The sequence below is a fragment of the Sander lucioperca genome, chromosome 14, assembly GCF_008315115.2.
Source record: "Sander lucioperca isolate FBNREF2018 chromosome 14, SLUC_FBN_1.2, whole genome shotgun sequence".
Taxonomy (NCBI): Eukaryota; Metazoa; Chordata; class Actinopteri; order Perciformes; family Percidae; genus Sander; species Sander lucioperca.
In genome coordinates, this window is record NC_050186.1 from 12847996 (window position 1) to 12875614 (window position 27619).

The 27619-nt window shown below is 40.1% G+C and overlaps 1 protein-coding gene across 4 annotated transcripts in view; it reads right to left on the minus strand.

The window, feature by feature from the left end:
• Nucleotides 1-4524: 4524 nt before the first annotated feature.
• The window catches only part of clip1b (CAP-GLY domain containing linker protein 1b), a 36730-nt gene continuing 13635 nt past the window's right edge, over nucleotides 4525-27619 (minus strand). For all 4 annotated transcript variants that reach the window (XM_031301256.2, XM_031301253.2, XM_031301254.2 and 1 more), the window contains 13 exons: nucleotides 27077-27238; nucleotides 26727-26822; nucleotides 25627-25684; nucleotides 25415-25500; nucleotides 21769-21843; nucleotides 14571-14677; nucleotides 9774-9819; nucleotides 9531-9568; nucleotides 7408-7498; nucleotides 7144-7309; nucleotides 7005-7057; nucleotides 6789-6901; nucleotides 4525-5356 (listed from right to left, as the gene is read on the minus strand). In XM_031301256.2, coding sequence (XP_031157116.1) covers nucleotides 5122-5356; nucleotides 6789-6901; nucleotides 7005-7057; nucleotides 7144-7309; nucleotides 7408-7498; nucleotides 9531-9568; nucleotides 9774-9819; nucleotides 14571-14677; nucleotides 21769-21843; nucleotides 25415-25500; nucleotides 25627-25684; nucleotides 26727-26822; nucleotides 27077-27238 — 1326 coding nt within the window. In that variant the 3' untranslated portion in view covers nucleotides 4525-5121. The remainder of the gene's footprint in view (nucleotides 5357-6788; nucleotides 6902-7004; nucleotides 7058-7143; nucleotides 7310-7407; nucleotides 7499-9530; nucleotides 9569-9773; nucleotides 9820-14570; nucleotides 14678-21768; nucleotides 21844-25414; nucleotides 25501-25626; nucleotides 25685-26726; nucleotides 26823-27076; nucleotides 27239-27619) is intronic.

The window sequence follows — 27619 nt, forward strand, 5'->3', positions numbered from 1 at the left end:
GTTAGTGTTTGTGTTCAGCGTTTATATTTAAGGGGGACTGTTCAAGGCATTTTTATGGTTGTGCGTAGTATCGACGGCGTACCCCCGCAGACCCCTCTGCGTCTACGCGGGACCCTGCGCCGCAGTCTGATGTGCGCCTCTCGAAAAATGTAACTGCACGTCGCTCGGCCGTGGCTTGGTAGCGTTGCATTCCCCCCCCCGACTCATTTCCTGGTTCTCCTTCTCCATAGACATGAAATCAAGGAGAGGGTTAACTTCTCCTGCTCCAGATCTCCCACCGTGGTCAGAAAGAACAGGGGAGACACTTTGTTTCTCTCACTATGACTCTAAAGTCGCTACTCACTCTGAAGATAATCGCCATCACACTCTCACTTCTCCCTTGCTCTAAAACACACACACACACACGGCCACTTACGTAGGCTACGGTGAAAGCTCTGCGTGGAGCCTCAGCAGAACCGTAAAAAGGCCTTCGGTCTGCATTACAGGATAGTTTAATTACTTGTACTTCTGAGTCAGTTTCCTATCTGTATTATATCACTAAATCAGACTTCTTTATTTTTTAAAGATTTTTTGGGCTTTTCCGCCTTTATTTGACAGGACAGCTAGGTGAGAAAGGGGAGAGAGAGAGCGGGGGGGGGGGGGGGGAGACATGCAGGAAATCGTCACGGGTCGGATTCGAACCCTGGACCTGTGTCGAGGCATAAACCTCTCAGTATATGTGCACCTGCTCTACCCACTGATCCAACCCGGCCACACTAAATCAGACTATTCGTTTCATAAGAGAGGTTTAAATAATTCTGATCTAAGTTACCTCAAAAGCTTCTTCCACTGCTGCTGCTAGAGTGAAAAAAAACATGAGCACAAGCTTGTTTCTTGGTATTTCTATTGGACTGATCGGGAGTATACAGTACATAGAAAACAGTGACATTTTACACCACGTCAACAGTTGTAAAATACTTTTGAAACCACTTCTACATGGTGTCTGAAATAGTTACATATATAAAACATTACACTAATAATTAGATGCATCACTTATAAAGTACACGATGTTTTAAAGTATACAAATGGGATTTTTTTCTCCTTATACAATGTCAATCTTATCAACAGGGCAGAAAAATAAAATGTAGTACACATAAAAGCTATCTTTTGTCTCATGGCACTGTGTACACATTTATCAGAAGGAAGCCTCTGATTAGTATTTACAAAGACTTGTGTCAATCGTTAGTCACATCATGTATTATATAATACACTGTTACACTGGAAGATTCAATATGATCCAAAATTGTGCTTAAGAACAAGATAAGTCAAATACATGTTGCTTTACATAGTTAATTTAAAGGAATAGTTTGATAATTTGGCAAATATGCTGTTCGCTTTCTGACAGAAGAGATCTTTTTCTTTGTGTTGGGTTTCTTTTTCTTTTAAAGAGACGTGTAAAACCACATGAATTTCACTAGCCTGGACGCCAGCCGAACTTAGCCCCGCCCACAACATTTGAGGTCGGGAAGTTCGGTCTGGACTTGATCCGTTGTGGAGCAACTATGCTCAAACCAGAGCTGTTTGGACCAATCAAATTGTCAGGGCGGGCTTTATGCGTTGATGGACAGATCATCAACAGTAACATAATCAACCATGTCACCAAAGAGCGCTTGGGTTGAAATTTGTTTACAACAAAGATGGCTGCCGCTGGAGAATTGAGATGTGTAGATTCCGCCATCGCGTCTGTTATAGAAGATATCGACAGCGCATTCATTTTAAAAGAGGAACAGAGAACCGCGGCCAAGGCATTTGTCGATCGGAAAAATATTTTTGCCTTCCTTCCTACGGGATTCGGCAAAAGTTTAATTTATCAGTTGGCGATGGTTGCTAAGAAGATGGGGCGCTCTGATTGGTTGTAGGTCTATCCAATTGAGTGCAGAGGAATTTTCTTTCCTGGTTTGGTTGTAACACGCCCCATAATCACAGCCCAATGGAGCAGCATCAGACTCATATTCTGACTAGAATCTGAGTATGACCACGTCAGGCTACTGTATTCCCCTTTCGGGATAATAAAGTTTACTTTAACTTTCATCTGTCAGTTTAAATGAGTAATCAGCAGATTTAGCATTGCACTCTGGTAAGCTCACTTCTTTCTTTTTTTTTATCTCACACCTCTAGATTTTTATTTCATTTTCAAACTTTTAATTTTTAGCCCCGACCGCCGTTGACTCAAGTGACATCAGAAAAATACTGGCACCAAAAAAGTGAGTCGAGTCGAGCAGAGCCGTACCATGCAGTGGAAACGGGGCATGAATCAGCAACTCTAAATCTCACTCATATCTTGTTTTTTTAACTGAATTGTAAAAATGACAACCGGCTGTTTCCCCGTTAACAGACTTTGTGCTAAGCTAAGCTAATCTGCCCTAGTCTCACTTTGCCAGACCTTCCTCCACAGCGCTGCGGAGGAAGGTCTGGCTAGTCCACTTAGCATTGCAAGATGGGAGAAAAACGTGCTCTGGTTTATTGGCATTTCTTTAAACCAATCACATTCGTCTTGGGCAGCGCTAAGCACCGGACGGAGCCGCTGCAAAATAGCCTCGTGAAGGAACTTGTTTTGATGGAACGTGTTGGTTCAAAACTAGTTTTAGTCGTGCAACAGAAAACTCAGATTGGACAGATAGTCTAGCTAGCTGTCTGGATTTACCCTGCAGAGATCTGAGGAGCAGTTAACCATAGTCCTCACAAATCCACCGGAGGTTAGAACGCCAACACAAAGAAAGAGGAAGGTAACGGACATCCGGCCGAAAAGAGGGACATCCGGCAGAATTTGCGGCGACAACGGAGCAATCCCGGAAGTGGGAGGTCGTGGATACAGACTAAACCTGCCTTAACTAGCTTCATATTTAGCGAACAGACATGAGTGGTATCGGCCTTCTCATCTAACTCTCTGCCAGAAAGCGAATAAACATATTTCCCAAAATGTCAGACATCTGCTTTAAAGAGGGCAGTATGAAATGTGACAGCACACCCAATAATGTGTACTGACCTTCATGATAAAATCCCTTTTGTTTAGAGTCTTCAAGTTAAAGCGCTGTTTGTTTCTGCTGAATCTGTAAAGTGGACAGTGCAAAACTAAGTTAGTAGAGGCTTCTATAGCTCCATCTGGTAAAGTTTTCATCCTGTAACATGAGGCAGATGCATTTCAAAGCCCACCTACAGTATACTACAGTAGTCCTAGTACAGACTATACACCTTAAATCAGTGCTAGCTTATGTTCCTGTAGGAAAATCACTGGTTAGTGAAGACAGACAATAAATAACAAAATGCAACAACTTCATCATCAACCACAACGATCCTCTGTAACTTTCAGTGGCATTATTCGAGAATATGAACCTGTAGAATGATCAATGGAACAGAAATTACACACAAATGTTGAGAGAAAACTAAATAAATCTCATCAGGAGGTCCATTTAGTAGCGGCTCTGGAGCTTTTGATCGAGTCGCCACACTGTCATGCAAATGCAGATGAAACTTTAAAATCTCAAATGTCATGCCAACATAGACAAGAAGTCCTTAAAGTGCACAGACATGTTTTAACTTTAACATCTAAAAGTCCTGGGAACTGCTGCTGATGAAGATATTGTGATTATGACAAAAGCTCCTGCACTATTAAATGGACCTTGTGTAGAAAATGATTTTGTCAAACACTAAAAGGTTGTTAAGCCACTTAATACATAACAGTAATGGCAAGCGCCCACCACAGGACTTTAGCCCGGATTTTCTGCTCGCCAAGTGCTCATATTATGCTCATTTTCAGGTTCATAATTGTATTTAGAGGTTATATCAAAATAGGTTTACATAGTTTAATTAAAAAAACAAACACCATATTGTTGTTGTACTTCACATTGCTGCAGCTCCTCTTTTCACCCTGTGTGTTGAGCTCTCTGTTTTAGCTACAGAGTGAGACCTCTCACTGCTGTAACATCTTTGTTGGGAGTCGCACATGCTCAGTAGCTAGGTAAGGACTACTAGCCAGTCAGAAGCAGAGTATGAGGGCGTGCCCTGACAGTAGCTAGGTAAGGACTACTAGCCAGTCAGAAGCAGAGTATGAGGGCGTGCCATGCTAGCAGCTAGGTGAGCATTATAACGTGTGTTCCAAAGTGACCACGTTTGTCTCTGAAGTAAAGGCTGGACTACAACAGAGCTGTTTGGAGCAGTTTGTGAACAGTGTTTTCTGTTGGAGATGGTAAGTCCCTTTGGGGTGGACTTTGGGCTTTTTCACTTTGTAAACCTGTAACGTGCACAAAAAAGATATATAACACAATAAAGGAAAGGGAAAAAGCCAAAAAGCATGATATGAACACTTTAACACAGAATCATCTGAGAAGCCGTCGTTGGAAACTGTTTGGGAAAGGGCAGACACTTTAAAAAAAAATACCTGGCATGTGATTGGTCGAACCATTGGTCTATCAACATCCGCAATTGTTTTGAACGAACAGTTGCTGCAGTCACTATTGTCTCTTCAAATCTATGACCATATCTTTTCCCGAAAGTGGCCCTAATACTCTGTCACATGCTGATAAGCTAGAATAAAGTCTTCTTGCTAAATATCACTAAACATTAAAACATTTATAAACGTTTGACATGGCAGTATCACTCTCTGATCGGTGTGCAGCCGTACAGACAGGAGGAATGTGTCGAGAGGTGCTTCGTTTCCCTTCAGTTTGAACTGTGCTTAATGAAGTTGCATCATTTTCTGCTAAAAATACAAATAAAGCCGAAAAAACAACACTTTTTCTTATTTTAGAAACGGACGAATGCAAAACACGATTAAAAACGACGAGTGCAGAGGACGGATTCCTTCTTGTTATAAACATCGATATTGCACCAAAGCAGCATATTTGGACGAGCATTCAGCATTACAGTTTATCTTTAGAGAGAAGAGCCGCAGAGAGTAAAGGATATTTAGATCAGGACAGTGGCTACCAGTGATATGCATAAATACAGTATAAAAATACAATATGGAAAAACCTGAAGGGAGTTCAGTCGGGCTGGATGTGGGAGAGTAAAAGGTGAGTTTGTGTTTAGGAGGAAAGGGAAGGAATTAAAACGCAGGGAAAGAGTTTTTTTTTTTTGGAGCTACTAGAAGGTCTGATCATCGTTGCAGGACTCGGTGGCGTGTCCGAAGGCCTCGCAGATGTCGCAGTAGGGCCTCTCGTCGCCCGGGTTGCCGTGATAGGTGGTGTGAGGTACAGAGTCGGGGCTCTGGGCCTGAGTGGGACAGTCCTCGGTATCGTGGAGGTCAAAGCTGTCGCAGATATCGCAGAAGAGACGTGGAGTCGCCTTCTTTTCCCGCTTTGACACACCTTCAACAAACCTTTGTGACAGAGACAAGACAATTGTGCCTGATATATCTTCTTTCTCGGAGCCATAGAGCTCCATTGTTGTTAAACAAACAATCAATGAGCCACACTGTTGCTCTGGCTGACATGTTACTTCATCACAATAAACGCACACACTGTAGGTCATTCTCTGTAGGATTATTAAATCTCACACAGTGTCCTGCTGCCACAAATACTCACTAGAGTCACAAACAAACGCACTTTTTCCTAGTGTTTGTTTGATAAAAACTACAGTGAGCAGCTATTTCAGGACATTTTTTTAGAGCCTTTCTTAAAAAAGGAAACTATATTCGTGAGCTGCTTTTAAAGTTCCCATGGCATGAAAATGTCACTTTATGAGGTTTTTTAACATTAATATGAGTTCCCCCAGCCTGCCTATGGTCCCCCAGTGGCTAGAAATGGTGATAGGTGTAAACCGAGCCCTGGGTATCCTGCTCTGCCTTTGATCAAATGAAAGCTCAGATGGGCCAATCAGGAATCTTCCCTTTATGACATCATAAGGGGAAAGGTTGCCTCCCCTTTCTCTGCTTTGCCCGGCCAGAGAATTTGGCCCACCCATGAGAGAGATACATCATGGCAAAGTGGCAGTTGGTCAAGGCCACACCCCCCCCTCTCTCTCCTCCTCAATAGAATTTAAAGCTACAGACACAGAAATGGCACATCCTAAGGAAAGATCATTGTGGGACTGGCTCTAGTGGCTGTAATTCTGCACCGAGGCTGAATTTCAAGAAAGAGACTTCCAATAACAGTGGTATCGATGTTTAATCTTCTCATCTAACTCTCAGCATTAAAGCGAATGAGCATTTTTCGCAAAACATTTTTTAAAGACAAACAAATAAATCGAATTGGGCTGCTCACAACTTGATTATTTTCATTTTCCAGTAAGCTGGCGTGTAGGAGCCACATATTGTATGTTGTTTATGGTCTCATTTATGTTGTTTATTAATTATTATATTGTGCACTTATATTGTAGGTGGTGGGAGTTTTCATCGCGGTTTGAGCGGAAGTGATAACATATTTGTTTGCTACACCTGTTCACCTGTTAGGTTTTTTGGGCTTTGACAGAGAGGGGGTGAGCCTGGGAGCGAACACTTTCTGTTGACCGCCGCACTAACGCACTTATTTCGACTCACAACGTAACTTTACATTTGGTAACTGCAGTGCTAGTTGTATTTTACGTGTGGAGGAATAAATCATTGCAATACCATCTTGAGCGCGTCACAGTGTGTTTATGCATCTCTCAGTGTTTAGTCCCTCGCGGCAGCAGCACTTTGTTGGACCGCTTACAGCCACAACATGGCAGTTACTTTCTCAATTAATCGTTTGGTTTGTATCAAATTTACAATAATATGAGACACAGAAAAGCATCAATCACTGTGTATTTCTATTATTTTCTATATTTCTTACCCATCCGTTCCGTCGTTGCCGTTAAACTCAGCCAGAGCGAGCTTCTTCAGTTTGATCTTCAGCTCCTCGTTCTTCCGCTGCAGGTCAACGATCACGCTGTTCAGGAAGTTGATCTGATGGAGACGAATCGAGACACAGATCACCTTCATGTGAGCGCAGTTAAGAACCGTGAACCCCTAAACGTGAAGTGATTTGATAGAGCCCTGTCAGTCTTACCTGCCCCTCAGCGAACTCCTTCTCTTCCCTCAGCTGCTCCAGAGCGGCATCGCCTGCACGAGAAATCAGAAAACAGGTTGACGAAAGGAAACTTCTCCTCGCCACAACAGCGTGAACGCTCTCCTCGCCGTCTCCTCACCTGAGGATAGAGCTTCCCTGTCTTCTCCCTCGGAGGCCTGCGTTCCCATGAGCCTTTGCTCTAGACTGTGAACGCGGCTCTGCAGCTGCGCTTTGTCTCTCTCCAGCGTCTCCACGGCTGATTGCAGCGTCTTGGCCGTGGCGTTTTCTCCTCGCAGCACGGCGATCTGCGGTGGCGGATGACAAACAGATGAATCCCTCACACAGCTCAGAAAACAACAGAATGACGTTTAAAAGAAAAGATTTAAAAGTCATGTGTGAGTACCTCATTCCTCAGAGTTTCCAGTTCCTTGTCTTTGTCTGAGATTAAGGCTCCAGTGGATTTCTGTTCCGTTTCCTGATTAGAAATGGTTTCTCTGTGGGAACAATGGAGAGATTTGTTGACTGAGGTCATCTTTATTCAAAAACCAGCTGAGAAGTAAACCCAAATGTTTAGCTACCCTTCGACAGAGCCACTCATCCATTCTCATTTCTCTCCGCGTCTCTCTCCACCTTCTACTCTGTGGGTGTTCACTCTAGTAGTCCAACCAGATCTTACTTGATCTCTCTTAGCCAATCATCTCCTTGCTGTCAAACTTTAAAATCTGTTCTCCTCTCTGCATGCGGTCAGTTGTCGTTTCAGTACGAACAGATGCGACCCTCCTCCACCCCTTCACCTCCAGTCTTCATCACACCAATTCTGCTCCACATTCACATCATCACCCAGGTATTCAGCAACTCTCTTCCCCACCACCACCACCACTAATGTGGAGACCCCAGGGGGGAAATGTCCTCAACTAATCCCGGCATCACTACCCCCCTAAATATACCACGTCACGATGGAGTCTAAACGCCAAAGACGCTTCTCAAATTATTTTTAATCATGCTAAATTGTATTGTTCTCTCTTAATAAAGTATCTCCTGATTGAACTCTTACTACAGTGAATAAGAGACTTTTCCAATTGCGTACAGTCATCTGAACTATGCCCGTTGATCACGCCTCTTGTGCAGTAGAAAATACAGAGCAGACTCCCCAGACTAATGTTCAATCTTAAAAGATTGAGCTCGGTCTGGTGATAGCCAGACTATGAAAAACCAGGAATTCAATATAAATTCACAACCAAGAATCATCCTCGCTGAAGCTCAGTGGACTTTACAGCTGAGCATTTCAACCACCTGATGCCCAGCCGACAACATCTCTGTTTTATGGATAAATTAAACTAGATGTGAAGCAGGTCGTTTCACTGAATCACATCTCCTGTCTTTTCCATGTTCACCTGAGAAGACTCCCTCCACATCTATTACTTCTGCTCTAATTATTGTGCATAACCTCTTCGTTTCCCCTCCGGCCGACACCACAGAGATTGTCGGCTGCCTTCCACAGATCTTCTCCTTACATCAGACACAACCTGCCTCAGCCATCTATCATCCTCACTTTACCCAACGTTCACTCTCAATGCAAGTCGCTGCTCTGAAGGTTGTGTTGAGATGTTTTTTAATCCTCTGATTACTGAGCGGAGACGCGTGAGACAACACAAACTTTCTTTTGTTTCCAGACTTAGTAAGGGATGAAAATAAGACCAAACACAATGAATAGATGTAATAGGTTTTAAACATCTAACTGTACTATCATATATCAAAAAGTCTGTTAGGAATCAACCCTGTTATTGTTCGGTGCTTGTATATCACATGGGTATTTCAACTACTACTATTACTCTACTACATTTATTTAGTTTTATAGTCACTTTTCAGATTCATATTTTACTTACAAAAACATACAGTTTATAAAATATGATGCATTATTATAGATTAAATATCCAACAGGATATGCAGCAAATCAAATAAACTTTTGTTCTACTTTTACTTAAATTATTTAAATATTTTTACTAATACTATTATCTACATCTACAAACATGTAATCAAATAATCGAGAACATTATCAGAAGATTAATCAATGACAAATAATAATGAAAACGATCGTTAGTTGCAGCCTGTTAATAACTGGTTGTATACCAGTTAGGATGATTTATCAGTGGAATTATTGAGAAATACAAAACATGTCCAACTACATAATCGTGGGTTATAATCCATTAATTAGCTGTGTATGTGCTGTTTATAAATGCTGAATAGGGAATGGTGACCTATTACGAGCCAGTGTATAATTAGTTAATTAATGATTAACTTAACCGTCCATAAATAGGGATTTAGGATTATCAACTAAATCACACATTTAAAAGAATATTTTTTAAAAGCCTCAATTTTCACACTTTCAAGTATTTAAAGTGTGTACAACTACACAAGTGAGCGTCAGATAACATATCAAAGCCAGAGTCTGTGATTGTATTAAAAAAAGAAAAGTCAGAACATGACAGAAACAGCATATAAGGAACATGTTTCCTAGTTTCTTACCTGGTCTTCATGTCTGGCATGTTGCGGCCGTCTTTGTGCTGAGAGGCAAACACACACAAATATAGAGGCATTTAAATAGGAGCTAAACCCGTCTGAGCTTTAAGAGTTTAGTCACAGCAGGAAGTAAATCCTCGCTATGCCGGAACCTATTAATCAAATCAGTTTCTGACTTAACAAATCTATAACGGGATGAAGGAAATCATGTATATAATAATACAGATTTTGGAAAGCTCAGTACTGTACCTCGTCGAGATGCTGAGACTTCTGGGAGGCCAGCTTCAGCTCCTCACTGGGAGAGACGAGAAAGAAAAGGAGAGGTGACACACTTAAAGAGCTGCACTGAAGCCTGTAGAGTCTGTGATACTGTATATCTGTGTCACCATCGCTGCTGTATGCTTAAATCTGGTGTGCAGCCAGATGTGTTCACATCTGTTAAACATGCACACAAACATACACACACACACACACACACACACACAGACATGCACCTACACAAGAATGTTTCACCTGCTTTGATTTTAGGTGCAAACTATTTATGAAAAGTGCTCATTTCAGATTTGGTTCTGAGCTGTCAAGTCTATCGGTTTCATGTTAGATGAACTTGCATTTTTCTGTGTTATGTGTGACTGAAAAGAGAAAATGTTACAAAAGATGTATGGTTTCACTCAGAGCTGCAAGGATTAGTCCATTAATTGATAAGTTGAGCTTCAGGAAAATAACCGGCATCATGCAAGTCATTTTGTAATGATTTTAAGCAACTCTAACACAAAGGATTTCGTTTTTTTTGTCCGTTTTATGTCATAAATCTGTCAAATATATTTTTGACTGTTTGTCGGGTAAAAACAAGACATCTGAAGATGTTACCTTGGAGTCAAAAAAACTAGGATGGATATGTTTTCACATAATGAAAATAATTGTTAGTTGCAGCCCTTGTTTCACTTTTTATCCAATTAAAGGGCCGCATGGTTCATCACTACAATTGACCCCTTTTACATTACACATACACACTGTTTAGAGCTTTTTCCTTTATTTAGAACAGCTGAAGAGAGACAGGAAATGGGGGAGCGAGAGGGGGGGATGACATGCAGCAAAGGGCCTCGGGTCAGATTTGAACCCAGGCCGCTGGCAAGGACTGAGCCTACATGGGGCGTGCGCTCTACCAGGTGAGCTACAGGCCGCCCCACACATACACACTGTTAATATAAAATATTGATTATAGCAGCTTTAAAGCAAACCAAGCCTATTTAAAAAAAAAAAGCTCTGGTTTAAAAACGTAAGATGTATTCAAGTCAATTACTAAAAAGAGGCAGAATCAGTTGGACCACACGTACGCTGATATAATCCACAGACTCAAAAAGCCATCTGTTAGTGTGTATATCTGATGCTTATGTAGACTTCTACATCGTCCTATTTTAAACATCTTAAAGGATTTGACAGATGTAAAGCCCACAGTGGTTTATACACTCTGTAGTGCTACAGTAGTGATACAGAACATCCACAAGTTGTGAAGAAATACCATCAGGATATCATAAAGCTGACACTGTAATCTGAGCACGAGATCAAATTTAGACCCCGAGACAGCTGCGCAGACTGTGTTGTCTGGGAATTTATGAATCTGGATATTTTTGGATGCTGGAACCAAATGGTTTTCTGGAGAAATTGAAATTAGCTCCATGTGGGTCATTCTTAGGATTTGTGTCAAAGGAAGAAGCTATGTGTGACTAATAGCTTCATCTGAGCACCAGCTGGGTGAAATGTTTAGCTGCCTGCTGTATAATCACATCGGCCATGCCTCTATAGCATCCACTCCACTCAAACACTACAGGGAGGAGTTAACGGAAACTGCACTATTTAAAAAAAATGGTTCATCGCATATACTTTGAAACATCACTGCTGTCTCTGTCACTTTTGTTCTCTTTCAAGATGTAAAAGAAACAAATGTAGCAGCCTCCAATTTTACTTTGGAAACTGTTTCATGCCTCATCTATAACTGAATATTTCTGTAGTTCTATGCTTTATGTCTCACCAAAGAGAATTCAAACTGCAACACACCAAAACACATGGATGAAAACAAGAAATCCTAAAGCTGCATTCATTTCTTCTGATCGGTTTGACCACTTTGGTCCAGAGCAAACAGCAAATAGCAACGTTTGGATTAAATGTCATTAAATTTAGTAAAGACATTTATGTTCCTCAGAGGATGAAGCCAAATGACTTTGGTTGATCCTGGGACTTTTTCTTCAAACATAATTTATCTACACAACTATTAAATGGATTGCCATAACATTTGGTTATTATATTCATGTTCACCTCAGGATGAATTGTAATAACCTTTTTTGATCCCTCAACTTTTCATAGGGTCAAAATATTAATTATACCTGCAAAACTAATCATAATCCAATCAGCATCAGATGTACACTGTGTATACTGCTAATTAGCAAATGTTAGCATGCTGACACGCTAAACTAAAATGGTGAATATAATACCTGCTAAACATCAGCACATTGTTATTGTGAGCGTATTAGCATGCTGACGTTAGCATTTAGCTCAAAGCACCACTGTGCCAAAGTACAGCCTCACGGAGCTGCTAGCATGGCTGTGGACTCTTGTTTAAAAAAGCAGGACTTGTAAATGAGGACAGTTTTTCTCTGGAAAATAAAGCCTAGATGTACACAGCAGCAACAACAACAACAACAGACAAAGTATTGAAGATTTGACCCACAGTAGCACCAAAAACAATATAAAACACAAATCTGAGCTATGGTGCACACAGCTGCATCTCTCAGATGCCACAAAAGCCACATTGATTCCACACACACACACACACACACACACACACACACACACACACACACACACACACACACACACACACACACACACACACACACACACACACACACACACACACACACACTCTGATGTCATAGTGAAAGCAGCCGCCATGTAGGAGCCAGGCGGTCCTAGGAGGAGAGAGGGAGCGATTACATAACATAACATCAGACTGAGGAAGGATGGAGGAACACTGTTGAGATGAGACAGGATGGCGGTGGAGGGAAGGAAACTGTAATAAAGCCACAGAGGCGTTTAACATGACTCCATTAATAGACATTTGTGTTTTTAATTCGTCATTCATAGAAAAACAGACGCTCCTTAAGGAGGATGAAGCTGCTTTTGTTTCACTGTAACTAAAGATATTTGTTGACATCTCCATCTGCTACCCCTCCTTCAGGATGCTACACACACACACACACACACACACACACACACACACACACACACACACACACACACACACACACACACACACACACACACACACACACACACACACACACACACACACACACACACACACACACACAAATCTATAAATAGACCTGACATCAGGCTGGAGATTTACCACAAACGCAACAAAGTAAAGTAAAAACATTGCTGTTAAAAGATGGAATATGTTTACCCCGCATCAAAAACTTCAGTTTCAGATGAGCGATCAGTTAAAGCTCGGCTGGTAATTAAACATTTTAATGAATTTGTTGCTATGCCAACACAATGGAAGATATGAAAGTATCGGTGATAAATCTTGCTTCATCATGTTTTGCTCTCATCGGTCCACAGAGGTCTTAAAGGGCCACACCCGTGGTTTTTCATGTTTCATGTTTCCATTTAGTACTTTATACCATAGCAAACAAACCGTTATGCAACAAAATTATGTTTTACAAGTCTGAATGCATTTTTTCATCCACTCAATTGATTCATTGGTTTTCATTCATTCCCATAAGAAAGTAAAGTAAAAAGTAATGTAAAGGTGTAAGGGTGGTGATGACGCAGTGGATGTGACACATGCCTTTGGTGTGGGAGACCTGGGTTTGATTCCCACTGCGATACATCAACCAACGTGTCCCTGAGCAAGACACTTAACCCCTAGTTGCTCCAGAGGCGTGCGACCTCTGATATATGTAGCAATTGTAAGTCGCTTTGGATAAAAGCATCAGCTAAATCACATGTAATGTAATGTAATTTACTGCTTTTGATGCTGATTAATTAGTGAAGTAATATGTACCTAGTTGTTTCATGAGTAATGTGGAATGAGTACTTGATTACAGTTTTCAAGAAACTTGCCTAACTCCAATCATTATTGTCTTTATAATTAACCTTCTCTTCTACAGATATGTGTATCTGTTCACAAGTGTATCTTTCCTTTTTCTCTCTTTTAAATCTATTTTTCCATGCATGAGTGGAAATGTTTATGTATCTTACATACTGCAATTGTACTGTTAATTGAGCATCTTTCAATAAAACAATGTTTCCACACAATGATAATGCCGCTTTTACAGAAAATTATGGATTTACCATACACAACTCAAGCGGATTTAAAAAAAAATGCTACTTGATTTTCAATCCATACGGAAATGAATGAAAACCAATCGCTACCGGCAAAGTACATCTGAAACATACATATACTATACTATAACATACATAAAAATGTATAAGTGTAACATGTAATGTAAAAAGAATACATTATTTGTAGTTAAGGATCTTAACCCTGTCCTTTAAGTAACCCTGTCCTTTAAGGATGAACAACATTTTGAGGACTCTTGGTTTGAAATGTTTTATATCGAAGCAATTACATGCAAGACTTATTATTATTTTTTTTTTTTTTATTGTGCTTTACCATCATCCATCATCCATAATCACATAATAGCACCCTCTGGCTAATTATGGGCTTTAGACAACAATTTAAAGCATATTTACAGATAGAAGCATTCCTTCTGGAGAGCTGCAGACGGAGCCACGTTAACACATTTTAGCGTCAAGTTTTTAAAATGTTTATTTGATTGTTTAAAAGCAATTAAATCTAGCCACATTTGCAGAGTCCTTTGTTTTATTAGAGCTTGAAAATGCAGGCTGGATTTTTAATCATTAGTTTGGACCCACAGGGCAGATTAACCACACCAGTCTAATGAACTGGCTGGCTGGGGTCACCTTTAGAGGCGACACGCGCCAGGAAAAAACACATTAGTTATCATGAGTACTCACATTTCCTTGCAGAGGACTCCGATTCGCTGGTTTTCTGAGCTGCTCCGCTCTTTCGACAGACTGAGCTCCTCCTGGTATTTGGAGTTCTGCTGTTTTAAAGCCTCAAGCTACAGAGGAACAGATACAGGAAAGGAAAGAGGGTCAGAAAGAATATATACACACCAAGTTACAACAACAAAGAACATAAGGGGAGAAATAGTTTTTCTCTTTTGCTCATCTTATACATATTCAAAGCTCAAATGTTGTTAGTGTACACTTCAGCCTGATTCGGACTGGATTTATTTCTCAAGGGGAGGTGGGGTGATTTTACCATTACTTGCACTAGTCAGTGATTTTAATCCCATCATGAGCACGCATGTGGATACATTTTCACTCAGTGATAATTACAGCTGCAATTACTGATTCAGAACTGGCTGTTCCTCCAGTAATTTGAATCCCATCTGAAAAGGCGTCCTTTTGTATTTGATCCAAGAGTAAGAGATCATCAAATATGCTGTTGTAATGTTAGCTACAAATACTTGTACTTTTTTTAGCCTATATTTGTTTAGATTTTGGCAAACTGGCACCATTAAAGTATGCTGAATTAGCTATTAGCAGTTCTTGCTGGAAGTGTATCTATGGATGTACAGACAACTATGACTGGATTACTTTGATGCCGAAGAAAACTTAAAAATAAGACAAATAGAGGCAGGGAATCTTCATGTTACAAAAGCTGGAACCAGCAAATGTTTGCTTGAAAATTTATTTAAACAATTTATCAGAGATCAAAATAGTTCCCAACTGGGGCAATCCCAAAGTTTAAGGGTTAAGATTCCGGCAATGAACCAGAATGTCCCCGGTTCAAGTTGCTGCATCTCACTAATAATCTCGCTAATTTCATCTCTGTACTGTCTGTAAACATGCAAAAACAAAACGCCCTCCAAAAACATACATACATACTTATAAAAAGTTGACCTAATTATTTCTATGTTGACCCCTAATCGATTAATCAACCAACCAATCGCTTCAGCCCTACCATACACCATAAACATTTATTCAACATTATATTCCCATGTCCCATTTAAAATCTTTCCCATCAGAGGCAAAGCTGCAGTCACAAAAGAGACATTCTGGGTCATCAAAAGTGAAACTGCAGTTCATTCTTAAAATACACAACACCTTGATATTTGTGTCAGCAGAGAGCAGAATGGGTTCAATTCATGTGGAACTAAAAATAAAAGCCCCAAAAACATCGCTTACTCCAACTTTAACCCATGCAAACTATTATTACTTATTAAAGTCAGATATCTGTGATTCTAAACACATCTCATACATCAAGAAATCGGCACGTGCAGGGCTGCGGGCCCCGCAGCCTTAAAATAGCAATAGTCAATGACTAATTAACAAGTCACTTTTAAATCAATGCCTTTTCTGCAGCTGGCTTCAGATAAAATAAAATAAAAAAAACTCATCTTTAACGATTCACACTGAAACCTGCCTGCAGTATGTTTCTGTTTGCACATTAACACATCGTCAAGGGTGTCATCAACTGTGTTTTGGATGCCTTTGCATGCGAGTTTTTGACTTTTTAAACACCTCAATAATATTAACCCACACCTCCAAAGTGAGATCTGGTCTGCACAGCGTGCTCACATATAAACATGCATAAATATACACAAATGCAGAATGTAGACAGGTTATCTTCTCTGGTCACGAGCACAGGCTACATCACAAAATCTTACATCACGAAATCTTACATCAAAGGCAAGACAAATAACCATTGACAAGAGCTAATTAGAGATGCAAAATGTTTTCAAATGTTGTATATGTTGTGTATGATATACATGTGTATATGAGTGTTTTTTCCCTGCTCTCTTTGAGGAAAAAACAAAAAACAAAACATTTGATCCCAAAGAAAAAGAAGCTAGTTGGAGACAAATTAGCACCATCTCTACCTGCGTACAGTGGCAGTAAAATGCCCCTGAATCTGCTACACTGATCACGTTTGAATCCCGGGCTAAAAAGCAAAACAAAAAGCAGACAATCCTACCTGGTAGTGAGGTGAGTAGATGTTACTGGAGTAACCCTGATGCAGAGCAGCTATATCCATACCTCAACAGCTCACCACTGCTGGATTTCAAACTATGTTCACCTGCTAAACAACAGCAGTGTTGTTGCTATGTCACCCTCTCTCTACAGCATCACATGTAGACTAAAACAAGCTGAGCATCAATAAACCATCAGCTCTCATCCCCCGCCGTGCACGGCTGCGAGAGGGAAATGGAGAGCGCCTCGCCTCAGCAGCCGCGCTCTCTCTCTCTCTGTCTCTCTCTCACACACACACACACACACACACAGTTGTGTTAAAGAAGCTGAGCACTTCCATTATGTAAGCCCAACCAGAATAAGCCCCCCCCCCCCCCTCCCCAGCATTCTGCTGCTCACACTCTTGTTTCCCCCCCTCTGCAACACCATATGTACACACTCCTCTAAAAGATTCACCTTTCATTCAGTGTTTAACATGAATCACAGCAAAGTAGTCGACCTGCAGGCACTAGCTGACTCCTTACACTACAAGGTCTGATAAAAAACTACAAGCCAACATATAGTAGTCTCTCATACTGTTTTAGTGATGTGCCTGTACACAGACGGTCTAACTAGGGCTGCAACTAAAAACAAAAAGCATGTTAATGTTCTGTCTCCGTCTCCCACTAGACTCCAGGATCACTCAGTTTATTATAATATTACAATAACTAGCAAATAACCACAACTTAAAAGCTGAAACCAGCAAATTGTTGGCAATTTTTTCCTCAAAAAGAGACACAAACAGGGCTGTCTCCATGGCTTAAGGTTTAAGACAGCAACCGACGTCTCTAGTTTGAGTCCTTCATATTGGGTCTTATACTGTTTTAGTGATGTGTTGGAGCTACACACAGAGGCTCTAACTGGGGCTGCAACTAACAATTTTATTTATTATCGATTAATCTGTCATTTATTTTCTCTCTTGGTAGGAGAATGGTGATCATTTTCGACATATTTAAGCTCCTTTTGGCTGACCATTACTCCAAAACCAAAAGATATTCTATCTATCTGAAAATTAAATCAGAATAAATCAGGAAACCAGCAAATAACCACAAGTGAGACACCGTTCAAACCAAAAGGTTTGTGGAAGGACGAAAATAAACATGACAAAACAAAAAGCACGTTTGTATTTTGTCTCTATCTCCTTCTCTACACAAGAATCCCCAAATATTTAGTTTATTTTCATAAAAGATGAAGAAAACCAGCAAATAACCACAACTGAAAAGCTGAAAACTGCAATTTTTCTGGCATTTTGTTGCATCGATCTAATTCATTTCCTTGTCATCTCCCTACTGGTGCTCTCTAATAAAAGGCTTAAAAATTACACAAATTAAAAATGATATTAATAAATACACTCAAACTATTTAATTGATTGTCAAAGTTTCAGCTCTGGATCCAACAGATGTGACAGAAAACAGGACAATCTCAAGTCAACCGTTAATTAACTAAAGCAACGTTGTGTCCAGCCAGGCATCACGCACGCACGCACGCACGCACACACACACACACACACACACACACACACACACACACACACACACACACACACACACACACACACACGTGCAGCATTACATCACAACTTACAGCAACATGGCTGAGCGAACAGAGGAAGCAGATGTTAGAGCGTGCCTGCTGAATAAATTACAACGTGCGTTTCTAGTACTCCATAGAGACTCAACTCCTGTTCTCTTCATTGTAACTGCAAAAACTTTTTAAAATTTTTGATGTAGGTAAGTATTTTGTCTGTGGTTCAGTCAAACCTTTAAATATCGTATGTTACCTTATGCCCTGTTTAGGTGAGTGTAAACATTTTAGTCAGTAATGCCACTTTTGTTTATTTCCTATAATGATTGATCTGAATTTAAATTTACAGAAAGCAGAAAAGAACAATGTCATGGAGAAAGGGTCATATTTTCTGCTCATTCTGACAACCCTAGTACTGTATAAAAACGGTGGTATGGCGGTATTTATTTTAGGTGCGTATTTTATTTCACAATAATATAACTCACAGTTGAGGATCGAGTATCTCAGTTGCAGCTGGGTATGGTACATAAAATTGTTTATGGAGATGTTCCAAAATATTTTGGAAATTTTTATAATTATTTTAATAGAGTAAATGAAGTTCACAGGTACTCCACTAGGGGTAACTCAACAGATTTTGTACCCCCCAGAGCTAATGCCGCGTTCTATTTACCTCGGAACTCGGAAGCCGGAGCTGGGAATGACGTCATACCCGAGTTGAATGCGTTCTATTTAAAAGTCGAATTTTCATTGTTTTCATTAGCTCTAGCCCGGTTAGCTATTGTTAGCAACCAGTTGATAACAACGCATTACGTCGTTTTTTGTGCATGCAAACAACGTAACAACATGTCCACAGATAGAAGTTGGACATGCCTGTGTGAACGACTGATTTAGTGAGACACAAATAAGACAGAAGTGCTTATAACTTTATGTTACTGCAGCTTTCATATATATATATATATATATATTATATACAGTGAGGAAAATAAGTATTTGAACACCCTGCTATTTTGCAAGTTCTCCCACTTAGAAATCATGGAGGGGTCTGAAATTGTCATCGTAGGTGCATGTCCACTGTGAGAGACATAATCTAAAAAAAAAAATCCAGAAATCACAATGTATGATTTTTTAACTATTTATTTATATGATACAGCTGCAAATAAGTATTTGAACACCTGAGAAAATCAATGTTAATATTTGGTACAGTAGCCTTTGTTTGCAATTACAGAGGTCAAACGTTTCCTGTAGTTTTCCACCAGGTTTGCACACACTGCAGGAGGGATTTTGGCCCACTCCTCCACACAGATCTTCTCTAGATCAGTCAGGTTTCTGGGCTGTCGCTGAGAAACACGGAGTTTGAACTCCCTCCAAAGAGTCTCTATTGGGTTTAGGTCTGGAGACTGGCTAGGCCACGCCAGAACCTTGATATGCTTCTTACAGAGCCACTCCTTGGTTATCCTGGCTGTGTGCTTCGGGTCATTGTCATGTTGGAAGACCCAGCCTCGACCCATCTTCAATGCTCTAACTGAGGGAAGGAGGTTGTTCCCCAAAATCTCGCAATACATGGCCCCGGTCATCCTCTCCTTAATACAGTGCAGTCGCCCTGTCCCATGTGCAGAAAAACACCCCCAAAGCATGATGCTACCACCCCCATGCTTCACAGTAGGGATGGTGTTCTTGGGATGGTACTCATCATTCTTCTTCCTCCAAACACGGTTAGTGGAATTATGACCAAAAAGTTCTATTTTGGTCTCATCTGACCACATGACTTTCTCCCATGACTCCTCTGGATCATCTAAATGGTCATTGGCAAACTTAAGACGGGCCTTGACATGTGCTGGTTTAAGCAGGGGAACCTTCCGTGCCATGCATGATTTCAAACCATGACGTCTTAGTGTATTACCAACAGTAACCTTGGAAACGGTGGTCCCAGCTCTTTTCAGGTCATTGACCAGCTCCTCCTGTGTAGTTCTGGGCTGATTTCTCACCTTTCTTAGGATCATTGAGACCCCACGAGGTGAGATCTTGCATGGAGCCCCAGTCCGAGGGAGATTGACAGTCATGTTTAGCTTCTTCCATTTTCTAATGATTGCTCCAACAGTGGACCTTTTTTCACCAAGCTGCTTGGCAATTTCCCCGTAGCCCTTTCCAGCCTTGTGGAGGTGTACAATTTTGTCTCTAGTGTCTTTGGACAGCTCTTTGGTCTTGGCCATGTTAGTAGTTGCATTCTTACTGATTGTATGGGGTGGACAGGTGTCTTTATGCAGCTAACGTCCTCAAACAGGTGCATCTAATTTAGGATAATAAATGGAGTGGAGGTGGACATTTTAAAGGCAGACTAACAGGTCTTTGAGGGTCAGAATTCTAGCTGATAGACAGGTGTTCAAATACTTATTTGCAGCTGTATCATACAAATAAATAGTTAAAAAATCATATATTGTGATTTCTGGATTATTTTTTTTTAGATTATGTCTCTCACAGTGGACATGCAGCTACGATGACAATTTCAGACCCCTCCATGATTTCTAAGTGGGAGAACTTGCAAAATAGCAGGGTGTTCAAATACTTATTTTCCTCACTGTATATATATATATATATATATATATATATATATATATATATATATAAAATCAGTGCCTTAAATACTTCAATCCCCAATAACAGCAGGTTGAGTCCCGTAAGTTATGTTGCAGTGCTGAAATATGTTGCATCATGAAAAAGATTTATGCCACGGGATGACTAAAATAGATACGACCAAACAGAAAGCATTACGTCTCTAATCTCCTGTCTCGATTTCCCATCGCTGTCATGACACCGAACATCTGGAGCTCACAAACAGCTGGAGTGAGAGTGAATGTAGGAGAACAAGAGGGCAGCAGAGAGCCACAGACTGAGTGAACAGCTGCAGGTGGAACACAGTTCAAGGAGCAGCATGGATTGAGTATGAAATGATAACAATATCAAGTTACAGATGGAGGCTGAGAGGGAAGACACGGAGAAGAGAATAAAAGAGAGCGAGAATGAGATGGCCCACAGTACTTCATGCATGGCTGATTAAACGCGATGACGGGGACTTTCACAGTCACATGTGGTCAGTGTGGAAATGCTGAATACGTAATAAAAACCCTACAGGCTTCAAATGCTAAACGTATGCATGCGCACGTGTGAATCCTTTCACAGGGCTGTGGACACTTAAAGGGATAGTTTGGATTTTTTGAAGGTTGTATGAGCTACTTCTCCATAGTCAGTGTGTTAACTACAGTAGAAGGCGGTCAGCACACCCCCAGTTTGGAGAAGCAGGCAGGAGTACTGACACGGAAGCTAAGCAATGTCCTGCTGTGGATGGAGACAGCAGCTTTAGCTACAGCTGATAAAATCTGCTTGTAACAGTTGTCAAGGCTAGACATGAGAAGATGCTTTTGTTTACTTCTATCTTCATTTCGTTTCAAAGATTTGTTTTTATTTTGTGTGCTAAATTTGCCACCGTTATCCTTGCATATGTGATGTGTGAGAGTGTAAAGATTGTCCAAAGAGCATACCAAAAATACAACTTCTAATAAAATGACAACTTGGGGCCTTCAGTGACAGTACAGTCACTGTTGTATCTGCTCACCTGTGTCTTCAGTGTCTTATTTTCATTGGTCAGCTGCTCAATAGACAGGGCCGTCCTCTCTGACTTTTCAGTAGCCTGAAAAACATCAATAATATTTAGCTCCACACGGTATGGTAATATGTAGCAAACAAATATTATTTATGACAAAACAAGCTGGTTTTCATGAGAATATTTGTTTTGTGATGAAAATGAAAATGGTTTTATGATTGCCTGATCTCGACATTACATATTGTCCAAAAAAAAAGTTTCAAACTTTCAAAATACTTTTTCGTGATCATGAAATCGTTATTTTGAGATCACGGGAAAACCAAACATGTCCTGCTGAGATCATTAAATACGATGACAAAAAAGCAAAGCATGTTTCTGGGTATTATCCGGCTTTTTATATTATTTTAGCATGTTGTGTAATGTGTGAGCAAAGTCTATATAAATTATTTATTATTTTTTGTGTGTGTAACATTTAATTAAAGCTGTATTAACATATTTTCTGGCCACATTGGGACAGTGGAAACAGGCTGTAAACACAACACTGACATATCATCAACTTTTAGGTTGATATGTTGAACTTGTTGGCAAACAGCTGCTTATTTCTACATCCGGCAGAGGGTTAGGGTTAGGGAGCATCCCGATGATGATTCATCAGGAGTCTCTGTCTTTGTGTCCACCTGATGAATGTCCAGTATTCTCTCTCTTTCAGCTTTTTTTGCCCTCCACCAACTCCTGAGGGAAATATCCGTCTCTTTAGCTGCTAAAAGCTCCACTAAGTTCACCAGCTAGTCTCTAATGGAGTCTGTCTGCTGTTTGCTGCTCAGCAGGTCGTGATTAGCGAATAGTGGCTTTTTACAGCTTTTTCTCTGAAAAACAGCGGCTGCTGGAAACAAAGCTGATAAAAGCATTGAAAGCAAATCAGTAAAGAGTAAACAGTAAAGTTACAGGGCGTAAAAACAAAAACAATGAGCTGAAAGATGCTAAAATACTGTGTCGAGCTCAGGGGAACTGCAGAGCCAGGTGATAGTTCTCTTGCACGTTGTCATTAGATCCATTGTTCATTTTAAATAGCAATTACAAAAGCCTGAAATGAGATATAATTTAGATTATCTTTTGCACAACAACATACAAAAGGCACAAAGATCAAAATCACTCTCAAGTTCAGGCTCAAAGTCTAAACGGACGTGAGCACTTAAAAAAAACAGCTTTCCATAAATAGACCGGAAAGATAAGAGGTCATTAAAAAATGTTGGCTAAAAAAGGAAAGACAGCTCTTTACTGAGTCAGCCTCAAGCTTGTTCAGCTGTTTCAACTTTACATCCATTTGTAACATTTCCCATGAAGCAAGAGCAAAAAGCTTGGACTTTAGGGAAAGATAACAAAACACTCGCTTATAACTGCAAAGTGGAATGTCTACTGAGAATCTTTTTTAGAAATATGAAAGCAGTTTAAAGAGTGGACTCTGTTTTACCACTTTATTTATGTTACTGCTGATATACAGGCTCACATGTTTGTTTTGTGTGATTTACTTTTTGTACTTTAAGTATATTTAGATGCTAATACTTCTTTTACTGAAGTAAGATTTTGAATGCAGGACTTTTAATGTTAACGGAGTATTTCTACATTGTGCTTTTTACTTTTACTTAAAGGTCCAGTGTGTGGGAATTTCTCCCATCTAGCGTTGAGATCATATATCGCAATCAACTCTCTCGCGCCACGCAGTTCAAAGTACGTATTACAGCTACGGTAGTCTTCATGCTTCAAAAAAGCCGGTCTCTTGCCCTTTTCAATATCCTTCTTCTTTTTCTGGGCGAAGAAGAAGAAGACTCCTGTTCCCGAAATTTGAATTTTGAATACGTGTGGTCCTCCATGTTTCCTTCTTCAAACTTGCCGGGGGCCGGGAAGCTACGATACCCATTAGCAACATCAGCAGCACCTGTGAGTTTATCATGTGACAGCGAAAACGTGAAAGGCGGAGCAGTATGTCCTGTATGTCCCTTACCGGCTAACGTATTTCAAGATGGCGCATGAATATGGAGCGTCTAAAACGCTGGTATCGATATCGTGAAGTACTGGAGTTTATGCACCGATCCGATACCACGTAATAAAGCCCTAAAGAAAATCTACATTAAAGTAGTTTATTTATGTTCTTTTTCCGTTATAACGGACTGTCAAACTGGATAATAAAAGAAAGTTCTGTGGCGTTCATTGTTTGAGTTGTTCATGTTTCACAAAGAGTTTAACCTGAGCCAGACCGACAACAAAGATAGAAATCATATCACATCCATACAGGGATAGTAGTATACAGTTGTTAAAACATAATAAAATATATGTCACACTGGTATCGGATCGGTACTCGGTATCGGCCGATACGCAAGTTCAGGTATCAGAATCGGTATCGGGAAGCAAAAAATGGTATCGGGCCATCACTAGTTCATGCGAATGCAAATGTAAAATTTCAAGCCAAAAGGAATACTTGGAATTGATGGTGGTGGTAAATATTCACGAAAAAGGACAAGTTTGTGAACAGGTAACACAGATTTTGATAATGAACAACTAAACATGTTACACACTGGACCTTTAAGTAAAAGATTTGAATACTTCTTCCACATAATTGTTTCCTTCCACATTTCCTTTATATTATTTGTGATTAATAGATTCTACAAACTCTTTTTCAAATCATGATGACAAGCAGCCACAGCTGATAGACCTTTGCAAAACTGTACAGCTTGAATGAAAAAAGAAAGAAGACTGGTGCGTCAACTTATCAAACCCAAATGGGAATGAGAGTAATGTGTGCATGTGTGTGTTAGTAATGTTTAACAACATAGAAAAATAGCCTGAGGCCATAGTCAGCTTTAGAGTGGGAGAGCTGAATAATAACACAGTGGAAGGTTACTTAAGGATTGATTATTAAAGTAAAGGCCACTTAACTGTACACTGACTATGTGCAGTGGGTGTAAGTACTCAGATTCTTTATCTAAGTAAAAGTGGATACTACTTGAAGTGTGAAAAGTAAAAGTACTCATTGTTGCAGTAAAATGTTCTCTGTCAGTGTTTTCCTCTTCTGGATTAATATTCCTGCTGCATTAATGTTTATGTTGCATTTTACTGCTGTAGATGTTTAAGGTTGTGCTCATTTTAACTCCTTCATATACTGTTGGGTAGTTTAATCTGCAGCAATGTATCATATTCTATAAAAATCATATGTTTGTAGCCTCGCTGTCCTGTGAGAACCAAGTTGTAGCGTCAGAAAAACAGCGCTGTTTTCAGCTTTGTTTTACAATGCTTTTCCCAGCTGATCCAAGAGGCTTTTTAAAGACTTTTTTTAGCTTAAGAAGGAGGAGAATTTTCTCAACACATAAAGGAAGACTTCATCCTTCAGTTTATCACAAACAATCAACATCAAAACATCTGGAGATACGTGGTTTTCACTGGACAGGAAAGGGAGGAAAAATCTGAAAAGTAACTAAAGCTGTCAGACAAATGTAGTGGAGTAGAAAGTACAACATTTACCTCTGAGATGTAGAGGAGTAGAAAAGGAATATTGGTAAAATACTTGAGTAAAGTACAAGTACCTCTAATATGAACTTAAAGTACAGCACTTGAGTAAATGTACTCAGTTATTATCAACCACTGACTACATGTGTAAACCTACCTGTGTCAGCTCTTTCTCTCTGCACCGACTCTCCTCTTTCAGGGTTTGGATTTCTTTCTTTGACTGCTCCACACTCTGCTCCAGTTCTGACAGAAATCAGAAAGACAACATCAACTGTAACCATACCATAATCACCTTCACTCAGAAAAAAAAACAGATTACACACTTTCTAATGAGCATAAACTCCATTGAGATACATCTGATACGATTACCTTGCATGGTCTTCGCTGTCCTCCTGTTCTCCTCCTCAGCTGTCTCAAGCTTTTGTCTCTGAAATGGAGAAACATCAGCGTGACTACGAGCTAATCGCTCACATAATCACATTCTTGTACCTTGAGCTAATAATGACTGGGCCCCGAAAACATGCAAGGTTTGTGGATAAAATGCCTCTCTTAATGAGGCCACTTTAACGATGCCCACGAGCAAAACAAGAAAAAAAAGAATAAAAAATAAAAAAAATAAAGATAAGACAAATAAGGTACAACTACAGTTACAGATTGGACCCTCACAGATGTGCACTTCATCACGGAAATCGGTTAGAATAAACTCCCAAAGCCACTTTTCTGTAAAGGTTATGACGGCATTATTACTAAGGCAGACCTAATAACATGTCTGTGACACTTTTAGAGCTAAAATAACTAGTGAATTCATTGAACACAGTAAATAAATCAAGTATTTTGATAATGGATTAATAATGTAATGTAATTTTAAAGCGAAAATGCCAAACAAATCCAGTGGTTCCAGCTTTTTTAAACGTGAATACTAACTAGCTCTACACTTCAATTGGAGAACATTTACTACATTATATCATTGTATGCTTATGTCCATGTCTTCTACATATATCCATGTCTTCTAAATGAATCAGCAACTGGTGAGATGAGGACTTTTTGCCTTTTCTTTTGACTCCGATGAAGACACAGTTGTGTTGAAACATCGGCTTGTTTGCTCTATTAAATGCTGCAAATCAATCAGCGTGATCAGTCCTTTTTTTTCCTGAGAAGCGGAATTGTTGCAAGATGTGCAGCGAGACTTCTTTTTACATGCAGTGTGAGCCTCAATCTTTAGCACGATACCAACTAAGAACCAAATGAGTGCAATGAGTGTAAAACTGCAATCACATTTATGTAACAAAGTGCATGTCTAAATCACAAAGATGTATATTTAAAAGCCCCAAATCCATCACTTTATAACAGATATTGGAAGCCAGAAATGTTGGAGATTCTACGTCTACGTCGTCCTCTTTTTAATAGCCACATTATCTCTTTTCTCTGTTTATTTGTGATTATTATGTACCAAGTTTCCTCCTTCTTACCAGGCTGGTTAGCTGCTGTTCCAGAGAGCTCTTATCTTGCTGCACAGACTGAAGCGCTTTCTGTTTGCTCTCTACGTCAACACTGAGCTCACTGATCTGATGGGGATACATGATATAGAAATACATGTAAATCTGAGCCATAAATCATGCAAACCAAACAGGAAGGAACATAGGCCTATTTGCATTAGGAGCTAAAAGAAGGGTTGTAAATAGAAACCACATACATTCTTTCTGTTTTACATTATGCCATAAATTACACGACAATGACAATGATGAATAATCCATTTTACAAGCGGAGAGTATCATACAGCTGCTGCCCAGGCTACGACGCCGACTCTCTTTCCACAAACCTTTTTCTCCTGAGACAGTGCCTGGGCCTTGAGGCTGCTGATCTGTTGCTGGGACAGAGACGCAGCGTCCTCCTTCTGCTGGGACGCCCGGAGCCTGAGCTGCAGGTCGGCCACCTCCCTCTCCAGCTCCATGATCCTGGAGCGCTCAGACACTGTGGCCACCTGAAGCAGAGAATGTAGAAAAGGAGACATGAAGACAAAAAAAAGAGACAGGAGAGCTGACAGAGGGGAGTAGTAGCGGAAACAGTGGACCTGGTGGTGTAGTAAAACAAATATAAGCTGTAACCTGTAGTAGTTTTATTTACTGTCAAGATAGTTTGTAAGAACGTTGTATGTGAATATTGTAGAACTGCAACTAACAATTATTTTTTTGATTGATCGTTTTGTCGATAAAACATCCGAAAAATGCGTGTCAAAGTTCCAACAGCCCAAGGTGACATCTGCTCGTTGCTTGTTTTGTCCGACCAACGATTCCAAAACCAAAAGATATTTCATTTACAATTGTATAACAAAGAGTAAAGCAGCAAATCCTCAAATTATTAA